The following is a 26,580-nucleotide window of genomic DNA, read 5'->3' as shown; positions in this document are numbered from 1 at the left end:
TATACAAACTCTTACTGAAACCGATCTGGACATACGGTATCCAACTCTGGGGTGCAGCCAAAAAGTCTAACTTAAACAAAATTCAAATCTTCCAATCAAAATGTCTCCGTGAAATAACTAAAGCTCCCTACTATGTATCTAACGACACTCTACATAAAGATCTAGCCATCCCAACAGTTCAAAATGTTGCAAAAACTTTCTACAAACGCACATAATCCAAGTTCCACAGCCATCATAATCCCCTGATTTCCCAGCTATCCACCAACGCTATTCCTGCATGGTGACCCCAAAAGGCGTCTAAAACGTACCTGGTGTCGTGACCTACTAATTTAAAATTGTTCATACCTCTACCTCCCCTAATCTTATAATCCTGCCCTCTCTTACTAGCAAATTAAAATCCTAGCCTAAAATCCTAACCTTTAGTGCCTCCAATGGGCGGCTTCTTATCTCCAGCCACTCAAGCCATATCACCTCCATCACATGCACTTATTGTAAAACAACATTTACAGATTGTGTATACTTAAATAAACGATAAAAAAAAAAACTTCTGATGCACTATAAATTTGCAAGAGCTTTTTTAGATTATTTTACTAATACGCATTGAAAAAAAATTATTTTTATTATTCTGATGATAATAATTCTGAGTTGGTTTTATTTCTTTATTATTTCAAATTTTGAGCGGAACAATGAATTTATTGGTATTAGAATAAATAAATGATGTGGTTTAAAAAAAAAATTGTTTTGTGTGCGTTATTACTTTTGGGGGCAGAAAAATACCTCAAACTTCAACTTTGAGTGTTGTTTCTGATAGAAAACTTGATTCGGTTGGTAGATACTTTGATGTGTGAAAGGTAAAATGACTGTTACTTTTCAAAATAATTGGGAAAAACAAAATTATCAAAAAAAAATCAAGTTTTTATTTTTTGATATATGTATATATTTAAAAACGGATAATCATTGAAATTTTCACTTTTGTGATATTTATAGACATTTTAATTTGTTTTATTTAACTTATCAATGAAAAAATTTAAGTTTATACGTTTTTAATTTACCACAAAACATTGAAAATGCATAATGTAATGTAAATTTTATTTTTATAAAAAATTGTAATTGTTTCTTTTAACGACTTTATAGTTATTTTGTTATAATTCAAGAAATAATAATATAACTATAAAAACATATTTATACTGAATTTGAGCTATTTATATCACGAACCTATTCTTATCATAGTTGTACGGTAATAATTATTGACATAAAAGTAAATTATAATCGTATAATACTATATACAAGATGTAATAGAAATACCTGATAAATGAATTTTGTTCTAATCAATATTTATATTGTTTGTTTGAAATACTTTAATTAAATTGAAATTTATTTGGTTTTTCTAAATAGCCAATTTTTAAATCTAAACTTTATAAACATTTTGATGATAAAAATATATATTTAAGTCTAGTAGTTTATTTTTTAATTATTATAATGTTAGTGAATTAACTTGAAGTGTAATAACTTTTTTGAACATATTACTTTTGGGAATTTCCTGACATAAGTATATTTCTTAAATTATTTACTATCCATATAATTTTCATAATTTTTAGTCATACGTTTAACTGGTATTAATGTTTTTTTTGTTGTTTTAATCCTTCTGTTATACCCTGTGTATTATTAGATGTTACGTAAGCACCCTATAGACTATATTGTAATGATTGTTATACCTGTATAATAAATACGATGTTTTTGGTGATAATCAGTTAAACTTACTGAATACTGAATAGTACCTAATCTAAATAAATGATAAAATATCATCATAGAAGTGTGAGCCAAATGAGATGAGTCTCCGTTCAGAATCGTTATTCGTAAGTAATGATAAAGATGCCGTTGAATTCAAATTTAATCCATCCATTACTAGAACAGTGATCTAATCAATGTGTCATTTTTAATTTATAATTTCATTTTGTGCAACGAATTTCTATAGATTTCAGAAAAATGTATTGAATCAGGTATAGAATATAGTTTGACCTATACTCACATTTACCAAATATAAAATAGATTTATTAAGAATTGTTTGTAGTTGATTTCCCTAAAAAAAAATGATTAGTATGAATAGTACCTACCTTAGTATATTTTTGTATGCAATTAATAAACAGCTAATTCATAATAAGCATCATGATTATTTAGTGAATTCTGTCAATCGTAATAATGTGTCCGGAATTTTTACTGAATATTTTATGAGGGGACCTATGGGTTTGTTTTGGTACATTCGAATTCTTCTATTAACCTTGGGGCTTAGTTTTATGTCCAAATCTAAAAGTACCCAAAACCTCACGAATTTACTTGAATAATAATCTATGAATAGTAATTCACATTGTGGTATAAATTAAAATATCGATTTAGCGGAATATTTATCTAAATGGTGCATAAAATAAATTGGCATGGGTAAGTACCCAATACACTATGTTTGTGGTTAGTAGGTACACACTTTTTACTGATTATTTATTAAAATATGCGCATTATACAATTCATACTTATATTATATTTTTCTATTTTTTAGTCTAAGTCTTATTATATATTGGATTTATAAGTTTTATGCGGGTTTTATAGTCTATAGTTTAGCGGTAGCTTCAACAATTGGTAGTGTCAATTTTTTAATTAACAGGTTTTCTATCTATCATAATGTATTGAGTTTTAAATACGTTTGTGCTTACAACCTACCTTTAAATAATAATTTCAAAAATAATTGTTCACATCCAAATATACCGTGTAATGGCGAGTATCACGTTTATCTTTATTTTTCATGTTGAACATGACTTTTTTTTTTGTGAATCCATGAGGACGTAATAGATATATAATATAGTAAATTTCCTCTAAAACAAACATCGATTGTAATTTATTCTAAAACAAGAACGCTTAAACATTAGAAATAATACATAAAACCGGGGTAACTCGCTCTGGATTATTGTAGTATAATGTTTTGAGAGGTAGGTACCCATTCACTTTTCTAATGGTTTTGTTGAATTTAAATTTAACGATAAATTGTTGCATACGAAAAATGATTCCCAGCTTTCGATTCGGTCCGTTTGCCTATTCTTCTAAAGGTTAATTTATAAAATATATTTAATGCGTTACTATTAGCTTATGTATTTTTCTATTACTACCTACTACAGGCTATACGCCTAAAGTAATTTTTGAAAAAAATAAATCACTTATAATACTATAATATATTAGAATTTTATTTCATACGAAAAAATATAACTAGCTGTTATTAATTCTTATGTCATACTGATGCACCGTATAACAATGTGAGTAGGTTCGAGGTACAAATACAGCATAAAATTAATAATTTGAAAATTTTATTGTGAACATAGTAAATATGTTCAAGACATTTGAGTTCCTACGAATTATATTTTTTTAGTAACAACCAAATTACTTAAATAATACTTGATTTTTATTTAAATATTCAAATTTTATCAAAATTTGAAATTGAATTTCCTACGCAAAAAAATGTTATATTTTTAATCTGTTTAGGTTGTTGAGGATAAATTTATAAAGAATATTATATTGTATTTTCAAGGATGAGTATTAAATTTAAAAACGTATGAATTTATAATTATGAAATATTATTCGTTATTTTAAAAAAAAAATTATCGAATTTTGAATTTTAAACAACAATGGTAAAAAGATAATTGTGTCAATGTATTTTCTATATTTTTTCATTTTTATAAATACTAAACCATCACTAGGAAAAAAAATCGAAAAGTTAATCTAAAATTCTTAATATTTTAACAATTTCAGTGTGTATGGGAAATTATAATTTGATTATTAATGAAACATATCATATTTTCACAATTAATATTTAGTGAATTACAACAAAATATCAAAAATTGTTTGAGAATAAACCGTTATTTAATTAGTTAATATAAAATGTCATACAATTTGAAACTCAATAAAAATGTATTTGGCTTTATGCTTACCACTTTTCTTTAAATTCCAGTCAAACAAACTTACTATGACACTTGTTTTAGATGTAGTATTTTTACTGGGCATACATTATGTAATCGATATTTACAGAAAAAAACTAAAAAAAAAAAAAATTTAAACGTCTATAAAAAGCTAAAAAGGACTAAAAATACTTTAGAAATAATAACATGTATAAGTAATGCTGATATCTATAACAAAAAACACTCAGGGAACATTTATAGTGTCTACGGTTATTCCTTTTTGAATTACAACAAAATAACAGTATCATACTTGTCAAAAACTGATTTTTCGTACAAAAAGTCCCGGTTTTCTCAATTACATATTTAAGATATTGTATTGTATTACTTTTGACCCTTTAAAGTACCAACAAAATCCACTTTGCACCAGAAAAAAAAACATTGAAACGTTTTTACTGTTTCGAAAGTTGACTACACATAAAAAAATACAAAATAATAAAAACAGACACATCATTGAGAAACCAAAACTTTTGTCATTCCGCTCAATATCTAAAATAATTATTGTTTTTGGTTTATTTATTTGATTTAATAATATGTTATTTTTTAAATGATAATTTAAACATTATTTGTCTACAATTTGGTAGATAATTAAAAATTAGCTATTCTTTCAAGCTCTTAATAGTTTGACTTTACTTTGAAACTATTATGCAATTGATTTTGAATGAATACACGCTACCTACTCTACATGGACAAAGCTGGGCAAGTTAATGAAAATGATTAACTCAAGTTAAGTTAAGTTATGAGGATACAACATCGATAAGTTAAAAGTTAACAGTCAACAAATTATAAATTTAACTCGATAAGTTAAAAGTTAATATAGAAAAAAATATTGACTTAACTCAGTTTAAAAAAAAATAATCTATTTTTTTTTTATTCGTATATAAAATGTAAATCGCATAAAGAGTGAATGTGTCTTACTAGTTACTAATTTATAAATTATAAAAGACAATTTTATTGAACTTTTATCATAATGCACACTGTAGGTATACCATTTTACTTTTGCTTTAATATTATTTACTAATTTAAACTATACTCATCTCAAGTTAATTAACAAATATATTTTTTTATATCATATAGCAATTGAATGTCATAATACCTGAAGATGAGTACATGACCTCCATATATATTGATATATATGTTATATAAGATTAAAACATCACAATTGTCAATTTTTAATTTAAAATTTTTAATTTAAAATTATTAATTTTATTATAAACATATATAATTGCAACTCGCATAATATATAATTTACAACTCAATAAAATATATTAATATACACAAAATTATGTTATCAAGAAAAATAACAGAAATGTTTGTGTTTTTGTCTTGGGTTATTTTTATTTTATACTGATATAGTAATATAGTAATATTTACGTATAAACGAAAAATTTCAAAATGTTTTTAACTTGATGGATTTTTTTAAAACTAACTGAGAAAAGCTAAGTTATTTCCACTGTAAATTAAACTAGTTCAGTTCATAAGTTGATTAAAAATTAAACTAACTAGTTAATGCCCACCTTTGCTTATATATATAAGTTATATTAATATTCATTGTATTTAAAAACATATCTCCGTATAAACAGATTTTTTTATATGTATAAACAATTGATTTTTATACTTTAAAATGTAATTTCATAAAATTAACACAATTTATATTGAATTTTATTTAGAGATAACATTTTTTAATGAATTTTTTTCGCCAACAGCTAAGATAAAAATTAATTTATTAATATTAACAAGTGATTGTGTTTGTCTTTAAATAATATGAAAAAACTTGTATAGGCAGGTAGATAAATTAATAATATTTAATTAAACTGATTTGTTTAAAATATTATACATCAGTTATTACGTTTTAAAGTAATAAAATTAGTAAAATTATCTATTGCTTAATTATGTATTCTTATACTGTTGTTTATAAAATATGTTATAAAACTTCGTTAGGAATGATAGTAACTTTGTCTTTCATGATCAAAGAATAACTTTTTAATCAAAAGAGATGTTAATATTTTTATAAAATGATAAAAAGTAATTATAAAGGATAGAAAATGTCAAATATGCGTACAGAAGTGAAAATTGCGAGAAAATTATTTCGGATTTCTAGAATTCTTCATTTTCCTAAACAAATTAATTCCAAGATATTATTAAACAGCAGCAAGTTTTGTAATTTATAATAACTAGGTAATGAAAAACCACGCACATGACTTAAAATATTGTGAAAACGAGACTCTATATTATTAAGCCGAGTCATAAACGCCATTTAAACGTATAAGAGGTATTGAACTATAGTTACCCAATAATAATACAAATAATAACAATAATAATAGGTAGGTAATAGTACCTATTATACTATTATATTAATATTATTATTGTATTCTAAAGATTTCAAAGATATGATCATAAATTATTATTAAATTATAATATAATATCATAAATATTTACTCGAACCGTCGTTCATGGACGGTGGTATGGCATCGTGGTGGATGACCGTAATCTGAGGCGCGGAACCGTGCCGATAGACAGTTGGCGTGGATTGCAATTGCTGTTGCTGGATCACTTGGTTGGGTTCTCTCTTCAGCGAACCGTTGTTGACCATTAGCAGACCGCCCACGCCGTTCTGTTGGTGTGCCGTCGTCTTCTTGGATGGCGACGTGTCCATACCACCGCCGCCGGTGTTACTAGAACCGCGGTAAGTCTGGTTGCGTTGGTCCCAGTGCAACACAACGGTCACCCGGCCTTTGTTGTCCATTATTTTCCACGAAGGCGTCTCGTCTTGCAACTCCAGTGCATGGATCGTTTCGCAGACGATTTTCGGTATTGCGGCAATCGCTGCAACATATTGTCATCGTTCGGTTTAGGTACCTACATACTGTGTAGGTTGGTCGTAAAGGTACTATAGATCAATCGCGTGGCGTGCTGCCCACCCCCATTTTGGCCAAATAGTCTGATATTTTAGTCAAATTTCGATTTTCGGAATTTTAAGTATACGCCAGCATCTCAAGGACAGCGTATAATATGATATTATTTAGATTTTTATACCATTTAAATAGTGCCCTGCGTGCATTTTTTTTATCAAACGAGATCCAACCTTTTTTACTGAAAATCGTTTGGCAGTTGTGTTTTTGAAAATGATTAAATGTCTCAATCCAAATTTAAACGGAAAGTTTCAGAGTTATTAAAATGCATATATTAAAATAATCATAATATTGTAGTCCTTAAAATAATTATCTTGCAAAAATATAAAATAGTTGCACCTAATATTGGATCTACTTATATAAATCATTTTCGTAGGAAATGTTTACAAATTATAAAATATTGATAGATTAGGTACTTATACCTAATATTACTATAATTATCATCATATTTGATTTATATAGATCAGAATGCATGGACATTTTGAAAAAGTCATCCACTTAAAAATCTGACACATGATAAAAAGAAGTCGGTATCGCCTCTGGACAATCCTCAAATATGGTAGGTAGGTATGTAAAAAATTGTAAATAGGCGAAATAAACTTGTAAATTCCAAAAATCGAAATTTGAATAAATCAAAAGAAAAATGGTGGCGGGGGTTAAGCATGACGTTTGGCGAATCGTTCTGTATATTATTATGATATTATTGTCGTTTGTGCTGAAATGTTTGTACCCACACGTGTTGAACTATGAATAATAAGTTTCTTATCTCGTTTTTGTGCACGTTTTTTTGTTTAGGTAGGTACTTTTGTTTATTTTACTGCAAGTAAATGAAGAGCAAACGTGCGAATGCATAGAAAAATGGCGGTGTGGAATAGTTAGGCATAATAGTTGACAAAAAAAATGTATATAATATATTAATATTGATAGACTATCAGAGGTCGGAACGTTTTGAAAAACCTTTGTGAGACGCGTAGTGATCACATACATCACAACTTTAATACTATAGAAATAGGATATAATTTGAGTTTTAATTAAACATAACATTTGGGTAAAGCACTATAGATAAAAATACATAGGTAGGTAAAGTTAAATTAAAATCGAGTCGAAACTTAAAAAAACTACCTAATAATCAAATAGGTATAGTGTAAACTGTAAATGAGAGAAAAATAAGGAGTGAGTATAACCTTTGGTTAATCACCCTGTACCTCAGGAATGCACTCAGGATTTATGTTTGGGGGGGGGGGGGGGGACTTACAAATTGTCCTACTTTACTTATGTAAATAATTACCACTTATTTTTAATATTTTCATTATTTTTTTTTTATTTATTATTACAACATAGTACATAAAATTAGGTATATGTATTTATAATTATATTCATATTTATAAGTCTTGCATAAATTTAAAATTTAATCAGTTATTGACTCATTTGAGAGCTTTTTTTGGAATAATTGTTTATTATTATGTTATGAAAAAATCCAAAACAAATTGAATTTAGATTTTAAACTAATAATTGAATTCAAATACACGTAGTAATAAGCACAATAGAAAAATGAATGGGCCGAACTAGTCATTTTCAACGATATTATAATCGAATGGCAATTGCAAAAAATCTTATCATGTACAATGCATTAGGTTCGTACTACTACAACTATCAATATGTATAAAACATAATAACCAAATTTGAAAAAAAAAATTATCATTCATCGTTGTAATGTATAAAGTTTATTATTATTACAATAATTATTAGGTATTTAAAATATTCATTGTGACAAAATAAAATCATTATAATCATTTATAATCATTTATAATCATATATAATCATTTGTAGTCCAACAGAAAATTATTTTTATTTTTGGGGAGGTCTTGAGCCCCAAATCTCCTCCTCCCGCAAGGTGCGCCACCGTTGTACCTATTTTATGATATAGTCGTGTGCGTTTCAATATTGGCGTACACATATTGTGTTAAACCACGAAGAATGAGTTTTTTTATCTGATAATATTATCTGTGTGCTTTTTTTTGGCGTTCTTACGTTTATTTCACTGCAAGTGGGGACGTGCGAATGCACAGAGAAATGGCGGTGTGAAACAGTTAAAAAAAAACTTTTATACATCAGAGGTCGTAACGTTTCGATAGACCTTTGAGAAGAGCCGGTCTACGTTGGTAATCATATATATGCCACAACCTGTTCTGTATATACGGTAGCTACAAAGGGTTTCAAATTTGATTCGACAGACGAATTTCCTGGTTTCTGTGTACATCTTAAGCGATTATAATGGTTGTATCAACACAAAAGTTGTTTATATAAATATAAATAGTTTATTATAGCAGCGTTTCTCATTTATGTTTGGGGCGGTGCCGGTGCGTAATGTGTGCACAGTGTATTTCAAAATCAATATTTATAATATATCTAATGACAATTTTAGTTACCAAACTCGCAGCGAGAAATGTTTTAATATTATTTTTTACATCGATGTTTGTTTTTTATTTAATCATTTTAAGTTTTATTTGTGACTTATTTTCTGTTGCTTACAGAAGCGGTGCTCAAAATATTATATTGTCACTCTAAACTGCAGCAGGCTTTTGAAATATTTCTATGATTATTTTTTTTTTCAGAAAGCGGTTGTTAAACAAATCAAAAAAAAAATTCTTTCGTATGTAGTTTATTTATTTATTTATTTATTTATTTAACGGACGTTAGTCCAATTTACATAATACATAGTGTATAAATTAGATAAAAAAAAAAATTGTTAATATTAAAGATAAATATATACAAGATAACATGTTAAATTAATTATACAATAAGGAGAAATAAAGATAAAGTATAACATTTTATAATAATAAGTATTCAGATATTAAGTGATAAAGAAAAAATATTTAAATTTTTACTGCATTTCCACTGGACAATAAAATATTTATAGGTGTACAAGACATATCATTTTGAGTGTATGGTTTTATACAAAATAATTCTTTATTTCGAGTGTTAGGATTGTTTGTTTTTAAAATGATGTTGCTTAGGAGGGAAGAATCGTCTATTTTATTATTAAGGAGCTTGAATATGAAGGTTATATAAATTTGTTTTTTTCTATCCTTTAATGTTTTCAAATTTAAAAAGTTTAGAATATTTTCAAATCCAGAGTGAGGTGGTCTGTGTAGATTGCATTTAAAGCAGATAAAACGATGCATATTATTTTGAATTTTTTCTAATTGTGCGTAATGGCCTATGCTATATGTTTCCCAAATGATTGGTGCATATTCAAATATAGGACAAACAATCGAAGTATTTAGGCATTTTAGTGTAAATGGGTCATTAAAGCTGGAGCTATTTCGTTTAATCATGCCAATTAAAGAAAGATTTTTTACAGCTAATATTTGGAGATTAAATAAAAGTTTCGAATCGAAGATTATTCCGAGATCTTTAACTTGAGTTGAACGAAAAACATTTTGGTTAGAGAACATGTATTCATGGGAAACTAAATTACGTTTTTTACAAAAAGTGATACACTTGATGCACTAATTTTGAAAGTTGGTTAAATCATATTAAAATAACTCAACATCAGCAGTATTGCTTAAAAATTTAAAACATTTCGCGCCATCAGGTAACAGAAGAGTATTTGAGCATTTAATAGAGAAGAAAACATCGTTAATGAATACATTGAATAGTACGGGGAAAGGTGATCTCCTTGTATGACTCCAGATAGTATTGAAATTGGATTGGAAATAAAATTTTTATATTTTACAAATTGGATTCTTTTTGAGAACGAATTCAACCATAATAAAAGAAGGTCGGTGGAACCTATTATTTTAAGTTTATGTATTAAAAGTTCACGGTTAATTCTTTCAAAAGCCTTTTCAAATTCTGGATATATAACGTCAGTCTGTTGATAATTAGAAATAGAGTTAATAATGAATTGTTTAATATAATTGTATAATATTGTAAGTAGCTTGCTGCTAGATATTTTTCCTCTGCAAGTATAGTTAAGGAATTATTGATATACTTTAGGGTACAGTGCAGTGGAAAATATTTAGTAATATGCTACATTTTGTTAAAAATTAAATTAAATTTGTTTATTGTTAATTTGCGTTTTTATGGCAGTACCTACACAAAGCGTTACGAAAATCAGCATCGAGAAAAGTTAGAAAAAATTGTATCCATCCCCGGAACATACCTATCTATGTTAAAGTAACTACAACTGGCAAATAAGTATAATGAAAAATTCTGTATTTAATAAACCTTATAGATTTTGGTTACTTTGTCGTGTTATTTAGGAATAATAAATCCTATAAGCATGAAATGTTCAGCTGTGATTTATTATTTTATGTTATATATAATATGTACCTACCCTTATTACAACTGACTAATGACTATATAAACTATTTTTAAGATAAATATTTTTAAATATGTTATCCGATGGTTTTTTAAAATCTTGATTTATACTTTTTTTTATGTATAACGGGATGTATACCAAACTATAAGAAACACTAAGCTGAGCTCATAACCGTTTTTGAATCCGACGATTAATCATTATTTTTAAATTAAAAATAATAATATACCGTTTACACTGCTTAGTATTATAATATTTTATAATGTCAGTCCTTGTGTGAAAGGTTTTCGATATAATATAATTATAAACTATATACAACGTCTGAGATAATATAATAATATTATGTTGGGTATCCGACCTACGTGTTGCTGGCATGATATTAATTATTTATACTGATTTGTTTAGTGCTTTCGATTACTTATCATGAAACGTAACTGATTTGTTATGTAAATCACAATTAGCTGAAATTTGAATAATACAACATTCCACTACAGCTGCAGCGTAGGTTGTGCGTATTATTCGCAAAGGAAATGAAAAAGAAGATTTTTTGTCGACGTGGTTCTACGGGTTTAAAAGTGCATACATGTAGCATCACATGGGTTATACAATTTCATCAAATTTATTTTCTTGAAATATTTCATTCGCGTAAAAAAATGGTAAAAAAAAATAGTTTATTATATTATCTAAATGTTTATAGTCGTAATCTTACATTAAACAGTAATACCTTTAAATAATGGTAAATAAAATTATTTTATTTTCAAACCTAAAAGTATCAGTTTAATTTAAAAATTCCGGTTCAGTTCCGGTACTTTATTTAAATAAATATTTAATATAAAATAAACGTTTCGGTTCCTGTTTCGGTTATTAATATTTTAAAGGTTCCGGTTCTCGAACCGGTTCTTTTAGGTTCGGTTCCAGTTCCTGGTTATTAGTAATAGTATTTTATTTTCCAATTATTTTTATTATATTATATTTTCTAATTTTCTAATTTTCTATTATTTTATTTAATCATTTTACATATTAGGTACTTATATGAAAAAATAACTTTTATTACCTAACAGTTATTTATACCTTCTCAAGTTATGAGTTGTGTTCAAAGATTTCTAAAATAATTAACACCTGCAGGATTAATCTATTATTTTTTTTTTCATAACGTTAACTTGAATGTTTTCTTAAGAAAAAAATTTGATCGCCAACGACTTTGTTTTTTACGCATTGAACATGAACTTGAATTTTTAATTGAACTTTCTGAACAATATATATTACCTATTACATATCAATATATTATATTCCGATTATGAAGTATTATATTTGGAACTGCATTCTCTATTGTTGTTACATGCAACAGTACAATATTATATTACCATGACAATATTAAAATATGCTTGTAAATTATAAATTGTAGAAATCGAATCCAGTGTGAGTATATTACAAACGCTGATAATGGACAACACTGCAATGGAAATATTTGGTCATTATTACTTTTAGTTAGGGTCCTGCATTTAAAATCGATCGATTGAAATATTTCAACGAAATTATGAAAAATACTTTTAAACATATTCGGACATAGTCATATAGATGATTAGAAATTAATATTATTTAAACACAGAAAATATCGATAGTGAATAACTTTTCAAAGATTACAAATTACCTTGTTAATGGTTACAAACTTATAAATTAGGCTTACATGGTATTATATTATTGGTTAATTTATCACTTATCAATATTGGGTATTATCTAATTTTTATTTATTAGCTAATATTCGATTTAATAGACCAACTTTTAAAAATTTTCTCTTGTTGTAAGTTTACGACTATAAACGTTTAGATATAATAAACAATTATTTTTATTTTTGTTTTTCACTTAAATGAAATATTTCAAGAAAACTAATTTTGTATAATTTTAAAACCCTAAATTAAAACTTGTATCTTTCATGAGACGAGAACGACAGTAATATTGTTATAGAATCGGACTAAATAATAAGCAGATCAACTGATCAAACAATAATAATATTTTAAAGCTCCGCCTTCGTCGGATGGTGCCCTAGTGGTTTGGAAAATATCATGTGAATTATTGGTCAAAAAGTCTAATCGAACATGCTATTATCTTCATAACTCGAGACGTAACCCGGTATCAAATCAAGTACAATTAGTATCAATGCTCGGGGTAAGTACGGTATAGGTCATCTGTTACCCGTCCTGCCAATTGGGTTATCGGTGCGACTGCAGCTGGTCTGCCGCTTTTAACGATTGATCGTATTCATAGACTTAATACATTTCAAACATTAAAAGTCAATATTTTGTTATATTAATTATTATTGTTATTAAATGATTTTAATTTGACCTCGCGTATTCCACTCGGCCCTGTTCGTCATACACACATTGCCGAATCCCAATATTTCTTAGACATTCCAGCTTACTGACAAACACATTGTTTTTATTTAATATTTTTAATCTAAAATAAATTGAAAATACCTAAGTAAAAACTAAAAAAATATATTTATGCATAGTAATATTATCATAGCTACTAGAAGACACATTGGTAAATGAAAGTTAAGTTTTTTTATAAAGTTATTAAATATTATTTTATTATTAAATATTTATGTTTTTATTTAAACAAATTTAAATATAATATTACTTATCATGATGGGTATTATTATTTACTGAAAGAACTGATAAAAAATTAACCAATTAAAAATTCTTCAAATTAAAACAGTTCAATATTAGAAAAAGTTTTTTTTTATAAGATATAATATTGTTTACTAAAAACCAAAACTTGTCATATTAAAAACGAAGAATTATTATCACTGCTTGATTACATATTAATATATCATCATAATATATACACGAATGCGGAATGATTGGGAAACAGTATCGCAAATATTTTTAAAATAATTATAATAATATCTAGGTAGGTACCTATAGATATCCATATTTTTTGTAACCATTATTATTTGACTAAATGAATTTCAATTTTTTTCAGTGTTTGATAATTTTTTTAAAATAATTTAAAGTCAGTTTTATTACTTTATATACAAACCTAAAATGAATATGCACTTAAAATATGCACATTTCTAAGACTTAAACCGTACGGTTAAAGATTTCCCATCGGACAGTTGTTGTACCTAGTGCTATTGTACAATTTGGAAGTCAGTGAAATAGGATGTCAATGAATGGGGTGCGGAAACATGAGAAAAACGCTGCACGCGAGTTCCGCTCATACTTCCGTCCCAAATAGGTATAAGAACTGCGATAAATACACGTCTTTAGTTCCATCCAACTCGGTTTATTTATCTGATTTCCATTACTTATTATTATTTATAATTTACAGATATTTTAGGTAGAAATTGAGTACAATTATTGACTAGGAGGTGCGGGTTAACAACTTAAAATACTAAAATAAAATGACAAAGAGATTATTTTAATCTCTTTGTCGAAAACATGTTGTTATGATTGCATTGTAGATAAGAATACAAATTAATCTACATTTTTTGTTTGTTTAATACCTATTTAGGTTTTCAGAATCTCGAAAATGTACACATTATTTTGTAACTAAAAATCTATACAGTTTTATATTTAAAAACCTAAGAATATAAAAATATAACAACTCATAAGTTGTTTTTATTGAAATTAAAGAAAAAGTTAAGCTATATTCATTTTTTATGAGGATTTGAAAATCAAATTTTGACGAAAAATAAATATTGTTATCAAAAGATTTTAGTTACTTTGTTGTAATTAACAAATATCTATCATAGAAACTTGAATTGTTCCACCATTATTTAAATGGTATTTATAAAATACGATAAATTTTTCAAAAACTAAGAAGCATATTCATCGACGTATAGTCGATATTATTATAATAATGATAAAAATTGTTGTGCATGGTCAAAAAAACTGTAAATGTAGTACAAGGTTCATCATAAATAAATTGTAATTGCTCATAAATATTACTGGGAATTTTTTACTTTTGACTCCCCAAAGTACCAACTATAGATTCATTTTTCTACCATGAATTTGCTGAAGTAGAAAATTGAAGCCTCAAAAGGTAATGAAGGATAAAAAAAAACACATCGTAAAATCAATACGTGAATTGCTCCGATCAGAATCTATAATACCATTAATTATTAATACTAAATGGATAGAAACGCATTATATCTGTCCAAAAATTAGAAAGGTAAGTTTAATAATATTTTAGAAGAAAGTAATAAAATATTTATTATAGAAAACTACCAAGAATTTTAGTAGTTGCTGGAAATTTGAATACTTCATACTTTTTCCCTCCCTTTAATCTAAGCCGATGTACAAACCAATGTACGATAAAGGCATCTACAATTGGTTTGCGCCTGGACCTCAAAATCGTATAGTTGCGGTACTGAAGATTCATAATTGGACGGTTTTTAAGAGAAAGGGCTTAAGTCAAAAATTGACACTTTTCAGGAGACACAAAAAACATTATAACTTTGTAAATTTTTAATGTTTTTACATTTTGTATTCATAATCATGTTTGATAAGTGTTTGTTATTTTACTATTAAATATATTTTAGTTTTTATTTATTTTCTTCAAATTATAATGACTTAAGACCTAGTGCATGTAATTTTATAAGACTTATGCCCTTTCGCATCATGACTTTAGACCTATTGCATGTAATTTTAAAAGACTTATGCCCTTTGTCATTAAAATAAGTTATAAATAGTGACCTAGGCCTTTTCTCATGAAAAAAAAATTCTGTATAGCGACTTATTACCATACGCATTCTATTTTATCTCGTAAACCAAATCTCACATGGCATCTACAGTGGTACCATTCAACGTGGCTTGAAATTTCACACAGAATTAATGTATAAACTGAAAATGTCTAAAATTGAGCCCTTTCTCTTAAAAACCGTCGAATTATTGTTTGTGGAGTTTAAACTACTGCGTGGATAATCAGCCCACATATATTATTTTATTTACATGAAAAACAATTATATCTATTTATCTGATAAAAATTGTAGCAATTAATTGATTTTTGGTCAACTGGGTAGCAGATAGGAGGGAAGCGTAGACTTAAGTTCTGGATGCAGTGGTATATTTTTTTTTTATAAAAAAACATAGGCTTTACTCAGGATTATAATGTTATTGTTTTTTGCGAACAAGGAAATAAACATGTCGTCCCATACAATGTAAAAAAAAAATGTAAGTACATGTACGTATTTGTGTTATTATAAAACTCGGGCACGCGCGTCGACGGATGGGATCCTAGTAATTTGGAAGCGCGAATCGGTCATAAATTACGGCCGAACCATAACCCGGGTAACCTCGGTAGGCGTATGGGTTATCTGCGTGACTGCAGCCGGTCCGCATATTTTAATGATTTTATTCATAGGCTTATGATATAATAGTAAACGTCTATGGTTTAATCCTATAAAAATTATTGTTATGCGAGCTCACGTATATATAATTAGCAGACATTCGGTCTGATAAGTCAACCAGTCGTCATTATTATATAGGTAATTATATAAATGCCATGTATTTTTTTTATACATATAAAATAAAAATAACTAAAACATGTTAAAAATTGCAAAACTCCTTAAATTATTCAAAAAGTTCAAAATTATTTTGAAAATTATACCATGCCTGGAAAATTAAAATATAAATATTCGATGACAATATTTTAAATATTTTTCAGTTTTTCCATGTATTTTTTATTGGTTTTTTCCGATTGTCAAGCAACATTCACGGAATTTTTAACTCCTTAACACTCCTCGATGTGGAAGATTTTAGCATTTTTATACAACAAAAAATGTCTTTGGACACCACAAAAACATACGTCATTGTTCTAAAACCAATTCATAGTTCAGAATCTAATAGTAGGTACGTACGTAATTGTTATTAAGTATGAAATTATTGCTTTTTTTGGAATAACGATCAAACTCTTTTTATAGTGTGTTCAATTATTATGTTTATTTTAATTAATAATTTCGTTTGAATAATTGAACGAGTCTTAAAATTGTATTTTAAACTTGTTTTTTTTTACTATTTCACTAAAATTACAGTGCAATAAGTATCTAATAATGTGAGAATCAACGTTTCCTCAAATTCCAATCGATAAACAAGCTTTTATACTAATTTCCAAGAGTACTTTAGTTATAACAACTAAAATATTGTGGCTTTAGAATAAAATCAACATACCTACTTTTCATAATTATGTATGTCTTAGTAAGTACTAAGTTTGCAAAAGTTTTTTATGATTACTATTGCTACTATTTTAAAGAATAAATTTACCTGCTGTATAAATAATAATAACATTATTTAAAAAACAACACAGTTACACAATTATTTAGGTTCGTACAGCATAATAGTTGAGATCAAATTGTTTAATTATGTTGGACGTAATTTGTTCATATTTTAAATAATTTAATATAATAATTTATTATACTTATTAATTATAATATCTACGAGTGGCTGAATTGTGTTGAACTTAAAAACGTATAAACACGCAATAAATAATAATTTCGTATAAAAAGCTCTTTTAGAATTGGATTTGTTCATTTAATCTTCGCACCACTTTTATTGATACCGTTCGTTTAATACAAATTAAAGTTTAATTTTTAAATTTAAGTTTCGAACTTACTTCTGTTTTAAACGTATAGATTGCATTTTTTGTATTTTATTATTATTTTTTTATAATATGCATTTGTGTACGTAAAATATATTATTATATTACATTGTTTATTAGTCGGTGCACATACAAACGACGAATAAACCGTCGTAGTTTCATCTTTTGCATTATTCAGGCTATTCAGATAATATGCGAGTGCGCCATGGGAGAACTGAGTTAAAGTTTATTAAACTGATTTGTAGACCGTATAATTTATCCCATGCACCGGTGAATTCCATTTTAGACGAATATTACTTGTACGATGTATTTTCTTGATTAGGATAACTTAATATTATATTCGGTGGTTGTATCAGATTGAATTTTAGTTTTTATATACTCTAGAGCCATCGGAACTCTCTGTTCACAATTTTTATTTTTTTTGTTCAAACACGAAATTGATTTTACTCCATTTTCATTATAATAATATTAATAATAATAATTAGAAATATATTACAACAAACACTTTCTTTATGATGGTCGTATAAGGACCATTCACTGCAACTAAAATACTCTGCAGTCCCTGTGCAGCACAGCTGATTGCAGTAGTTTATTGGCTGTAATACAATGCAGGTGTTTATGTGTTGCAAGTTGTATAGTCTGAGTTTAGATTTCGCATACGATTTTCATAGTTGTAGTTATGCGAATCGTTAATGGGCACAGTAATACTATTATGATTAAAAGTTATAATATTCATAATTACCTGTTTTAATGGCGTCAACTTCAGCTGGGTACCAGTACTCTTCATTCCTGAGCAATAACACAGTAGTGTTGTTTGGCAGTGTTTTGAAGTATTCGGGATCTTCGATTTGTGTACCGTCAGTTTCGAGTACCAATCTAACGGGCTCATTCGGCGCGATATTCAGTTTCTCTTTGCCTGCCAAAAAACACACACCGTTATTGAAAGGTTTAAAAATAATAATAAAGCAAAAATACAATTATTATAAACCCGTGTCAAACTATCTATAGTTATATTAAAATATTAACTATTATGATATATTCTTATGAGTCATAATTCTGTTGAATGTAAGGATTTATTTTATACATATACTCATGTGTGATTCACCAATGATGCTAACCGTTAGTTTTTTTCAATAATGCAGTTATTCAAATTATTGTTTTTGAAATGTACAAACAATCCTCAGATACCGTATTGTTGTATTCTTGAGATTTTTCGTACTACTTAAGGAGTTACTGAGTGTCCTGTGGGGATAGAAACTTACGTTTTTCAAATTGAAACCTTCCATTTTTACTGCTAATTATTTATCAGATATTTTTCTGAACTATTTAACGCATCAAAATTCAAACGAGCAGTTTTTGAGTTATTTATTAACTTTGTGTACCAAGGACCTATATAAGGTCCAAGATAATGGTTTTGGAAGATATACGTAGGCTATGGTGCTTTGAAAATTTTTGTAATTAATATTAATGTGTTATTACCTATTTATAATACCTAATATATAAAAATTGTCCAAGTATAAGAAATACTAGATCCAATATTACATCTTTATTATATTTTTGTAAAACTGTTTTTAAATACCTGATATGAAAGGTAAAATTTTACGTAAGTTTGAATATTTTAAAATAGGTACCCAAACAAAAATGTAATTAATATTAATATAATTATCTACTAATTAATTTATAGTAAATCAAGGGGCTTATTCTTCTTTGAAAAACACAATTTTGTAATCGCAACTGGTCACTTTAAGTGTTATAAAAATAAATCTCAATAATTTTAAAATATGGTTTAAAGTAAGTATATTCAAAAGTTTCAAAAATCAAAATTTGAATAGGTTTATGCTTATGCAATCACCATAATGTTATGTCTATTATAGTTCTGTTTTATTTCATAGTTATATGCTTAGAAAATATACTTAGTTTATGTAATCTTATATCTATTATATTCGCTTTTTATCTGTTATCCACTTTGAAAGTAGTAAATTTAACTAGCCGTCCGTTATTTAAAAATAAAATAAATAAATAATTGTATGATATACAAAATATATTATGCATATTCAATAAAATTTCACAACGTAATTAAATTATATTTTTAATAGAGCACTCGTGGTGCATACAATTTACATTTAATAGTAAGTGAATTACGTCGAAGTAGTTATGATATTAAGCGGAAAGTTGGTGTAACGGATTATAACATATATATTTTTTACCACGATCACAGTAACATTTCAATATTATTAAATTTGCCACTTTAACAAGACTCGTATTAATTAGAGACTAAAGAAATGTAATTTAAATATGTATACATATTTTGATTTACTAGAACTCGAGTACCTACGATTAATGAAATATTTTACTAAATTAATGTTTGTGGGTGGATTTACGGAGGATATGAGCATATTTTGTTAAATGTTCAAGTATACGAGTAATTTTTACTTTCAAAAATATATACCAACCAAATTTATTATTAAATACCGATCGCGTTAAAATAATGTTCACTGTAATATTATTACATTTTACGTATAATAGAAGGAATTTTAGTTTAAATAATATGCATAAATTATATTCCATTTTACGATTGATTATCTTTAGGTAAATATGAAAGGAATCTCAAGTATACCCATGTTTAAAGCATTTAGGAATAAAATATACGTCAGCAAAATTACTTGTTATAAATACAATGTGTATAAGCCAATATTGTTGTACACTTAATTTAATTTACCTAAATTATTTAAAAATTATTAAATGGAATACTTTTGTTCAAGCCCGTAGTACGTATAGTTGTTATAGTTTTCATATTAATTTTAAATTATTACTTCGTAAAGCAGAAATCGTATAATATTTTATAAAAAAAAATAAAAAAATAATTACTTGCATTCTTTTTGATTTGTTTTAAAAATAACTAATACGCTTTGACGTTGTATATTTTATAATATAATATAATTAGTTTCCTAGAGTCAATAATAGTCCAGTATGATGGAAACTTGGTAATTTAAAATCACCGGTATCAAAAGAGATGAAAAAAAATCTCTATCAACCTGTCATCTCTTGTACTTATTATATTTCCTTCTTGAAATGATCAATGTTTTATTTTTTTCAGCGAATTTCGAATTACCGAAGGTCGGGGCTGTATTACATTTGTAGCGATTGGCGGCGAAACGCATTTTAAAGGGGCTTATATTTTTTATGTATTTTTTTTATCAGAGATTTTCAATTCCATCAAGCGGGCTAAATTGTTATTTTTCGGAGGCTCTCAGTCCTCCTAATAATTTCCAGTAATTATTATAACATCCACTCCCCGGGTGGCACTAATAACAATAATATAACAGTAGCAGCTTTTTGAATAATGATAATTTTATTATTATAATAATAATAACAATAATAATATGTGTGTGCTTAAAATTTGTAATATGGCATTTTACCTCGTCGTTATACAAGCCGTGTCGTTTCAAACTTTTTCCAAGACATTTTATATTGCTGTTTCTTCTATTTGAATATACATACACCATCAAATTGCAAAATAATATTAATAATACAACCTTTGGTTCCTATTTTTATATTATAATATGCTGTGGTGTGTACGGTGACTACTGTACTGCTATACACATAATAATGATATGTATTGCCTTTTCTATTTTTCTTTGTTTTTATTCGTTACATCAGATCGTTTACTATACTTATTTTCTTTTGAAATACCACTATATTCGATCTTCTTTGATCTGGCTTAGTGTGAATTAGCGAATAATAATATCAAAGTTGTGATGTCACTTCTGCAATTGAAGCGACGTTCTCTATATTGAGTTAAGTTTTTAATCGAAATTGCCATATCTCATCGATTTGTGAGAGTTAATTATTTATATTATGTTTTATAATAGTTGACTAAAAATGTAAGCTGATACAGTTGTTGTAGTTGTCAATATTAAACACGCCCACAAGTCGATAAGAAAGTTGTTTTAAACTATTGTTTAGTGTTTACAATAATAAATTTGTATATGTGATCATTTTTTTATAAAATTCAAAACACTTTATTTTTGAATAAAAATATAGTTTTTTTATTTCTACGCAATAATAGTTTTGCTTTCCTTCAGTGAAACGGAATATTGTTTTGAAAATTCTGATATAATGTGTTGATCTAGTTTAGCGTGAATTAGTGTAAAATATCAAAGTTGATGTCACTTCTATGATTGATATTATGTTCTCTATACCTATTAAGTTATCTGGCAGTTACTGTCATCTCGCATTGATTTGTGAAAATTAATTACTTATGTTTTAAAAAAGTTGATTAAAAATGTAAAATCTGATACAGTTGTTGTAGACTTGTAGTTGTCAACATTAGACACTGTTAGAAATGACTACACAATGACTATTTGAAACTATATTGAATTATAATAATAAATTCAAATTGTCATCAAATTTTTTTTTAACGTTTAAAAAACTTAGTTTTTAGCAAAAAATTACATTTTTCATTTCTACAAAATAACCATTTTGATTTCCTTTACACAGTGAAACAGAATATTGTCTTGAAAATTCTTATAAAATAAGTTGTTATAAAATGTAGTTAATAGTTTATTATTGATCGGCATTAAATTGGAAGTTTAAAGTAGTGCGTATATTGTTAAATGTTTATGGATATTATCTTCTACAACGCTTCTACTATATCTCAACCTAACAAACTTTTCTAATTGTTTAATAATCGGTATTTAAATATTTAATTATTTGACTCCAGATATAAGTTACATTAAAATTATTGAGGTTTAAAAATAGGTAAATACCTTAAAAAAAGTTTGTAGTTACGCAGTAACTCGAAAATATTTTAAATTACAAAAAGGTCAACAATAAACCTTGCGATAATTATAAAAAAATTAATTGTGTGCATATCATTTTTATATAAATTCCTCTAAAATATGTACGAGAATTTTGAAGTATAAGCATTGGCTATGTTGTAAAAAAATATTTTCTAATTCTACTTGAATTCACTTACGTCGTTTTTTTCAATTTCTATAATTTAAGAAAATATAGTTAGCAATAATTATTTAGTATTTTGAATAAAAATGTAAAATCTTCATTGAAAATCACCTTAAATTAGTTTTGTATTCAACATATGTATATTCCTTTATGGCCAGTAAATTATCTTATCTTATAGTATCTTAAATGCAATTTAAATACAGATTAATGTAAGAATTTAAATAATTAATTGTTTTGATTTTGAAGCCTGAAATATACATTTTTCTGGCATAATCTTTTGTAGCAAAAAAAAAAAAAAGCCTAAAATATTCATATACCTACATAACCTCTACCTACAAGTTAAACATTTAATCTGTTTTTTAAAAATTATAAACAAAATAAAATCAGATAAAGTTGTTTTTAATTTATTTTCAAATATTAATTTGAATAAAATTAAATAATAATTTCAGATACATAATATTATAAGTTATAACCGAATTATATAATTAGGTAGGTATCTAAGTATTATCTTATATGTGAAACATAAGTTTTTGAAAATTTACTAAACAACTTAGAATTAAAAAAAAAAAATGATAATAATAATATCCAGTGTAAATATAGCCAACCAACATCAGTACAGAATTAATTTCCATTGCTTAAAAATATATAATAATAGATAAAAATGTTTTACACCCAGCATTATTTTTGTGCAACGTTTTTCGTTACACGGCGCATATTGTAGGCAAAATAGGTACATTTTTGCATTGCGGGATATAATATTAATATGTAAGTGATATTATCAGTGTTCGGATTAAATAAGTATTTTTTTTATCTAGATAAGGATAGAGATAATGCAACTCAAATGTATCTAGATAGATATGAAAGATAACTTAACTCTTATTTATCTAGATTCTAGATAAAAAAGATACAATTTTTTTTTAAATATGTTTTAAATTTAGGTTTATTTTAGTTGGACACTAGGAACATAATAATAATAATGATATAAATAAGAATAATTACATTATTTATAAACCATAAACTTGGTTTGAGAATCTGTATAAATATTTAAAATGCATTTGTATAATTTTGCGATTTTAATCAATAAAAAATTTATCTAGATGAATTTATTTAGATTAGTAAAAAAATGATCAAAGATGAACGTTTAGATACCTTGTAACTATTTATCTAGATAAGATAAAAGATGAACAAATAATTATCTAGATATTTATCTAGATAAATATATCTATATAAGTCCGAACACTGGATATTATTATTATGAAAACGTAAATAAAGTGGTATTATTCGTTTTTCCTCAGGCAATATGATTTTTATGTGTTATACCTATACAATATATTTTGACATGACGTGTCAATTTAAAATCTCTAAAAATAAATAAGTGATTTACTTTATTGTTTTAATTACTTATCCTAATTAAATAGACACAATTAAATGGTAAGTTAATTGTAAGGTTTATTTACGTTTACAAATTACTAACCTTTTATTTAAGTCCTTTATAATTTTTTTTTTTAACAGATTTAATATTTTCAATAATTTATTATCATCAAACTTTTTAAAAAAAACATGCAAATTGTATATAACAATACACAATGTTTAATAATACTCTAAGTAAATTAAACCATTTGAAATTGTCTAATATGTTAGTTTATCGATATACTATATTATAATTATACAAAAACTCATTTTATATACTAAATTTCAGAATTTATCTCAGACTCGAATAAATTTGTGAATTTAACTTATCTCTTTTTTTCATTATTGTAAAATAAATACCAGAATTTGAAATTTACAAATTATATTTAGTTTTGATTACAGGTGATTTATTTAGTGTGTATACACTAAATATACCAACACACATAACTAATCTGTATGGTATTTTAAATATGAAATATCATGTTTCGACTGCACAATAGTTAAAATAAAGGTATTTTATTCGTATAATCTAAATACTGTGAATATAAATAAATAAATAATTTGAGAGTTTAATTTTGTTCACAGACGTATATTTTTAGTTCATTTAATTTATTTATAAATATAGAATGTTAAACATTACACAAATGTTGGATAATATGAATAATATATAATTTTAATTAAATAATTAATTTAGTGATGGAACTTTATAAGCAACATTGATTAAAACACTTTATTAGGACGCGACATTGTCGCTTTTTAAAACAATAGTATGTATAATGGAATGTTCCATATTTTTTTCTTCGTCAAGATGGAAAACAAAATATTTTCAATGTTCATGATTTGTTATGCCATTCAAAATTCTAAGAATAGTCATTACTCATTATATAAACTTAATTTAAAGACATTATTATTACCACTGTGATTATTCATAAAACTATCTCACTTTATATTTTTATCTTAAATTATGATTCAAAATTAAATGACTTGGTGTATAAACGATCATAATATTATATTAAATTGCATAAAATATTTTTTGTTTTGTCATTACTATTTTAAAATAGAGTAAGCATACATATTTTGTTAACATAAGTCTTGATCCATTTTCTCTTTTCTTATCTTTCCCTCACTAACATATACATATTATTATTTAATTAAACCGGTTCATCGTTTCACTTATAAAATTATAACACTAAATACATGCTTTACGTGCAGGTATTATTCTATATATTATTTAATTGTAATTTATTGTTGTTATTGTTATATAAATACTGTATAATTGTATAAATAAGTTGATTGTTGAACTATAATAGTTAATGTACATTAAAGCTAATAATAAAAAAAAAAGTCTTAATGATACTAACATTAAGTTAAATTATAAGATAATAACAATTTAATATCATCAAGAATTTTTCTGGTTACAACGTAATTTTTTATTTGAAATAGATTTTGTTTTTACATTTTCTAAATATTACAAAAAAAAAAATAAAAATCATCTTTATAAATATAATTATTTAATATACATACATATATATATAAAATATATGTTGATTAATATCTAAACATTCAACTTTTAGATTATTAATTTTAAATGAATGAATTATAAATTTAAACATATTAATAAAAAACCCGAAATAAATTTCATTATTTGCATTGTAATAATATTAATAATATTAAAAAAAAAAAATGGGCAAGTGGGTGTCGCTCTGCCGTACAGTAGGTTACAAGTGGGTCACTGTAATGGATGGTGTTAAATTTGAATTCAATGATGTATAATATAATTGTATAAGATAAACGATTCTGAGTGAAAACGGTCAGTCAGCCAATGATATTAGTAAGTATATTTCTTGATATTATTGTGAATAAAGTAATTTATAAATGACCTATTTACGTGGAACCTTATTTTAAATTTTCAATCCTTAGCTATAATAGTTGAATATTTAATACAATTTTAACTAAAAAATAATTATTTATTTTGTAAATCATTTGTTTTAGAGTTACAATAAAGTCAAAATTTTCAAAAATCGATTTAGCGTAAAAATTCCCGTTTTCCTTAATTTTAATTTTGTTTTTCCGGGTGTTTTTGAAAACTATTTATTTTTTAATTTTAAATTTTGACCTCCGAAAAGTACCAGCTAGATTCACTCTTCCATCGAACATGACACTGAAGTTAAAAATCGAAGGATTATAAATATAAAAATAAAAAACACGCACCATTATAAAATCAATACATTCATCGTTCCACTCAGAATCTAAAATGATCTCATTTTAATAAAATGTATTATTATAATAAATATTATTTTGTTAAATAATTTATAAAACAGTTTTATAATGATATTTTTTTCTCAGAAATAATTTTTGGAGAAGTGAAAGTTCTTCAAAA

General features: G+C 25.9%; 1 protein-coding gene across 2 annotated transcripts in view; it reads right to left on the bottom strand.

Annotated features, from left to right (window-relative positions):
* LOC100169054 overlaps nt 1-26,580 on the bottom strand; it is a 130,138-nt gene that overhangs the window by 6,002 nt on the left and 97,556 nt on the right. The window contains exons 4-5 of one of the 2 annotated variants that reach the window (XM_001948474.5): nt 18,571-18,744; nt 6,435-6,821 (exon numbers count right to left, since the gene is read on the bottom strand). In XM_001948474.5, coding sequence (XP_001948509.2) covers nt 6,435-6,821; nt 18,571-18,744 — 561 coding nt within the window. The remainder of the gene's footprint in view (nt 1-6,434; nt 6,822-18,570; nt 18,745-26,580) is intronic. The other variant, XM_016807172.2, reaches the window with a different exon arrangement.

Source organism: Acyrthosiphon pisum, chromosome X (assembly GCF_005508785.2).
Source record: "Acyrthosiphon pisum isolate AL4f chromosome X, pea_aphid_22Mar2018_4r6ur, whole genome shotgun sequence".
NCBI classification, from domain to species: Eukaryota; Metazoa; Arthropoda; class Insecta; order Hemiptera; family Aphididae; genus Acyrthosiphon; species Acyrthosiphon pisum.
Note: the sequence above shows the minus strand (reverse complement) of the source record. Positions and strands in the feature narration are given on the sequence as shown.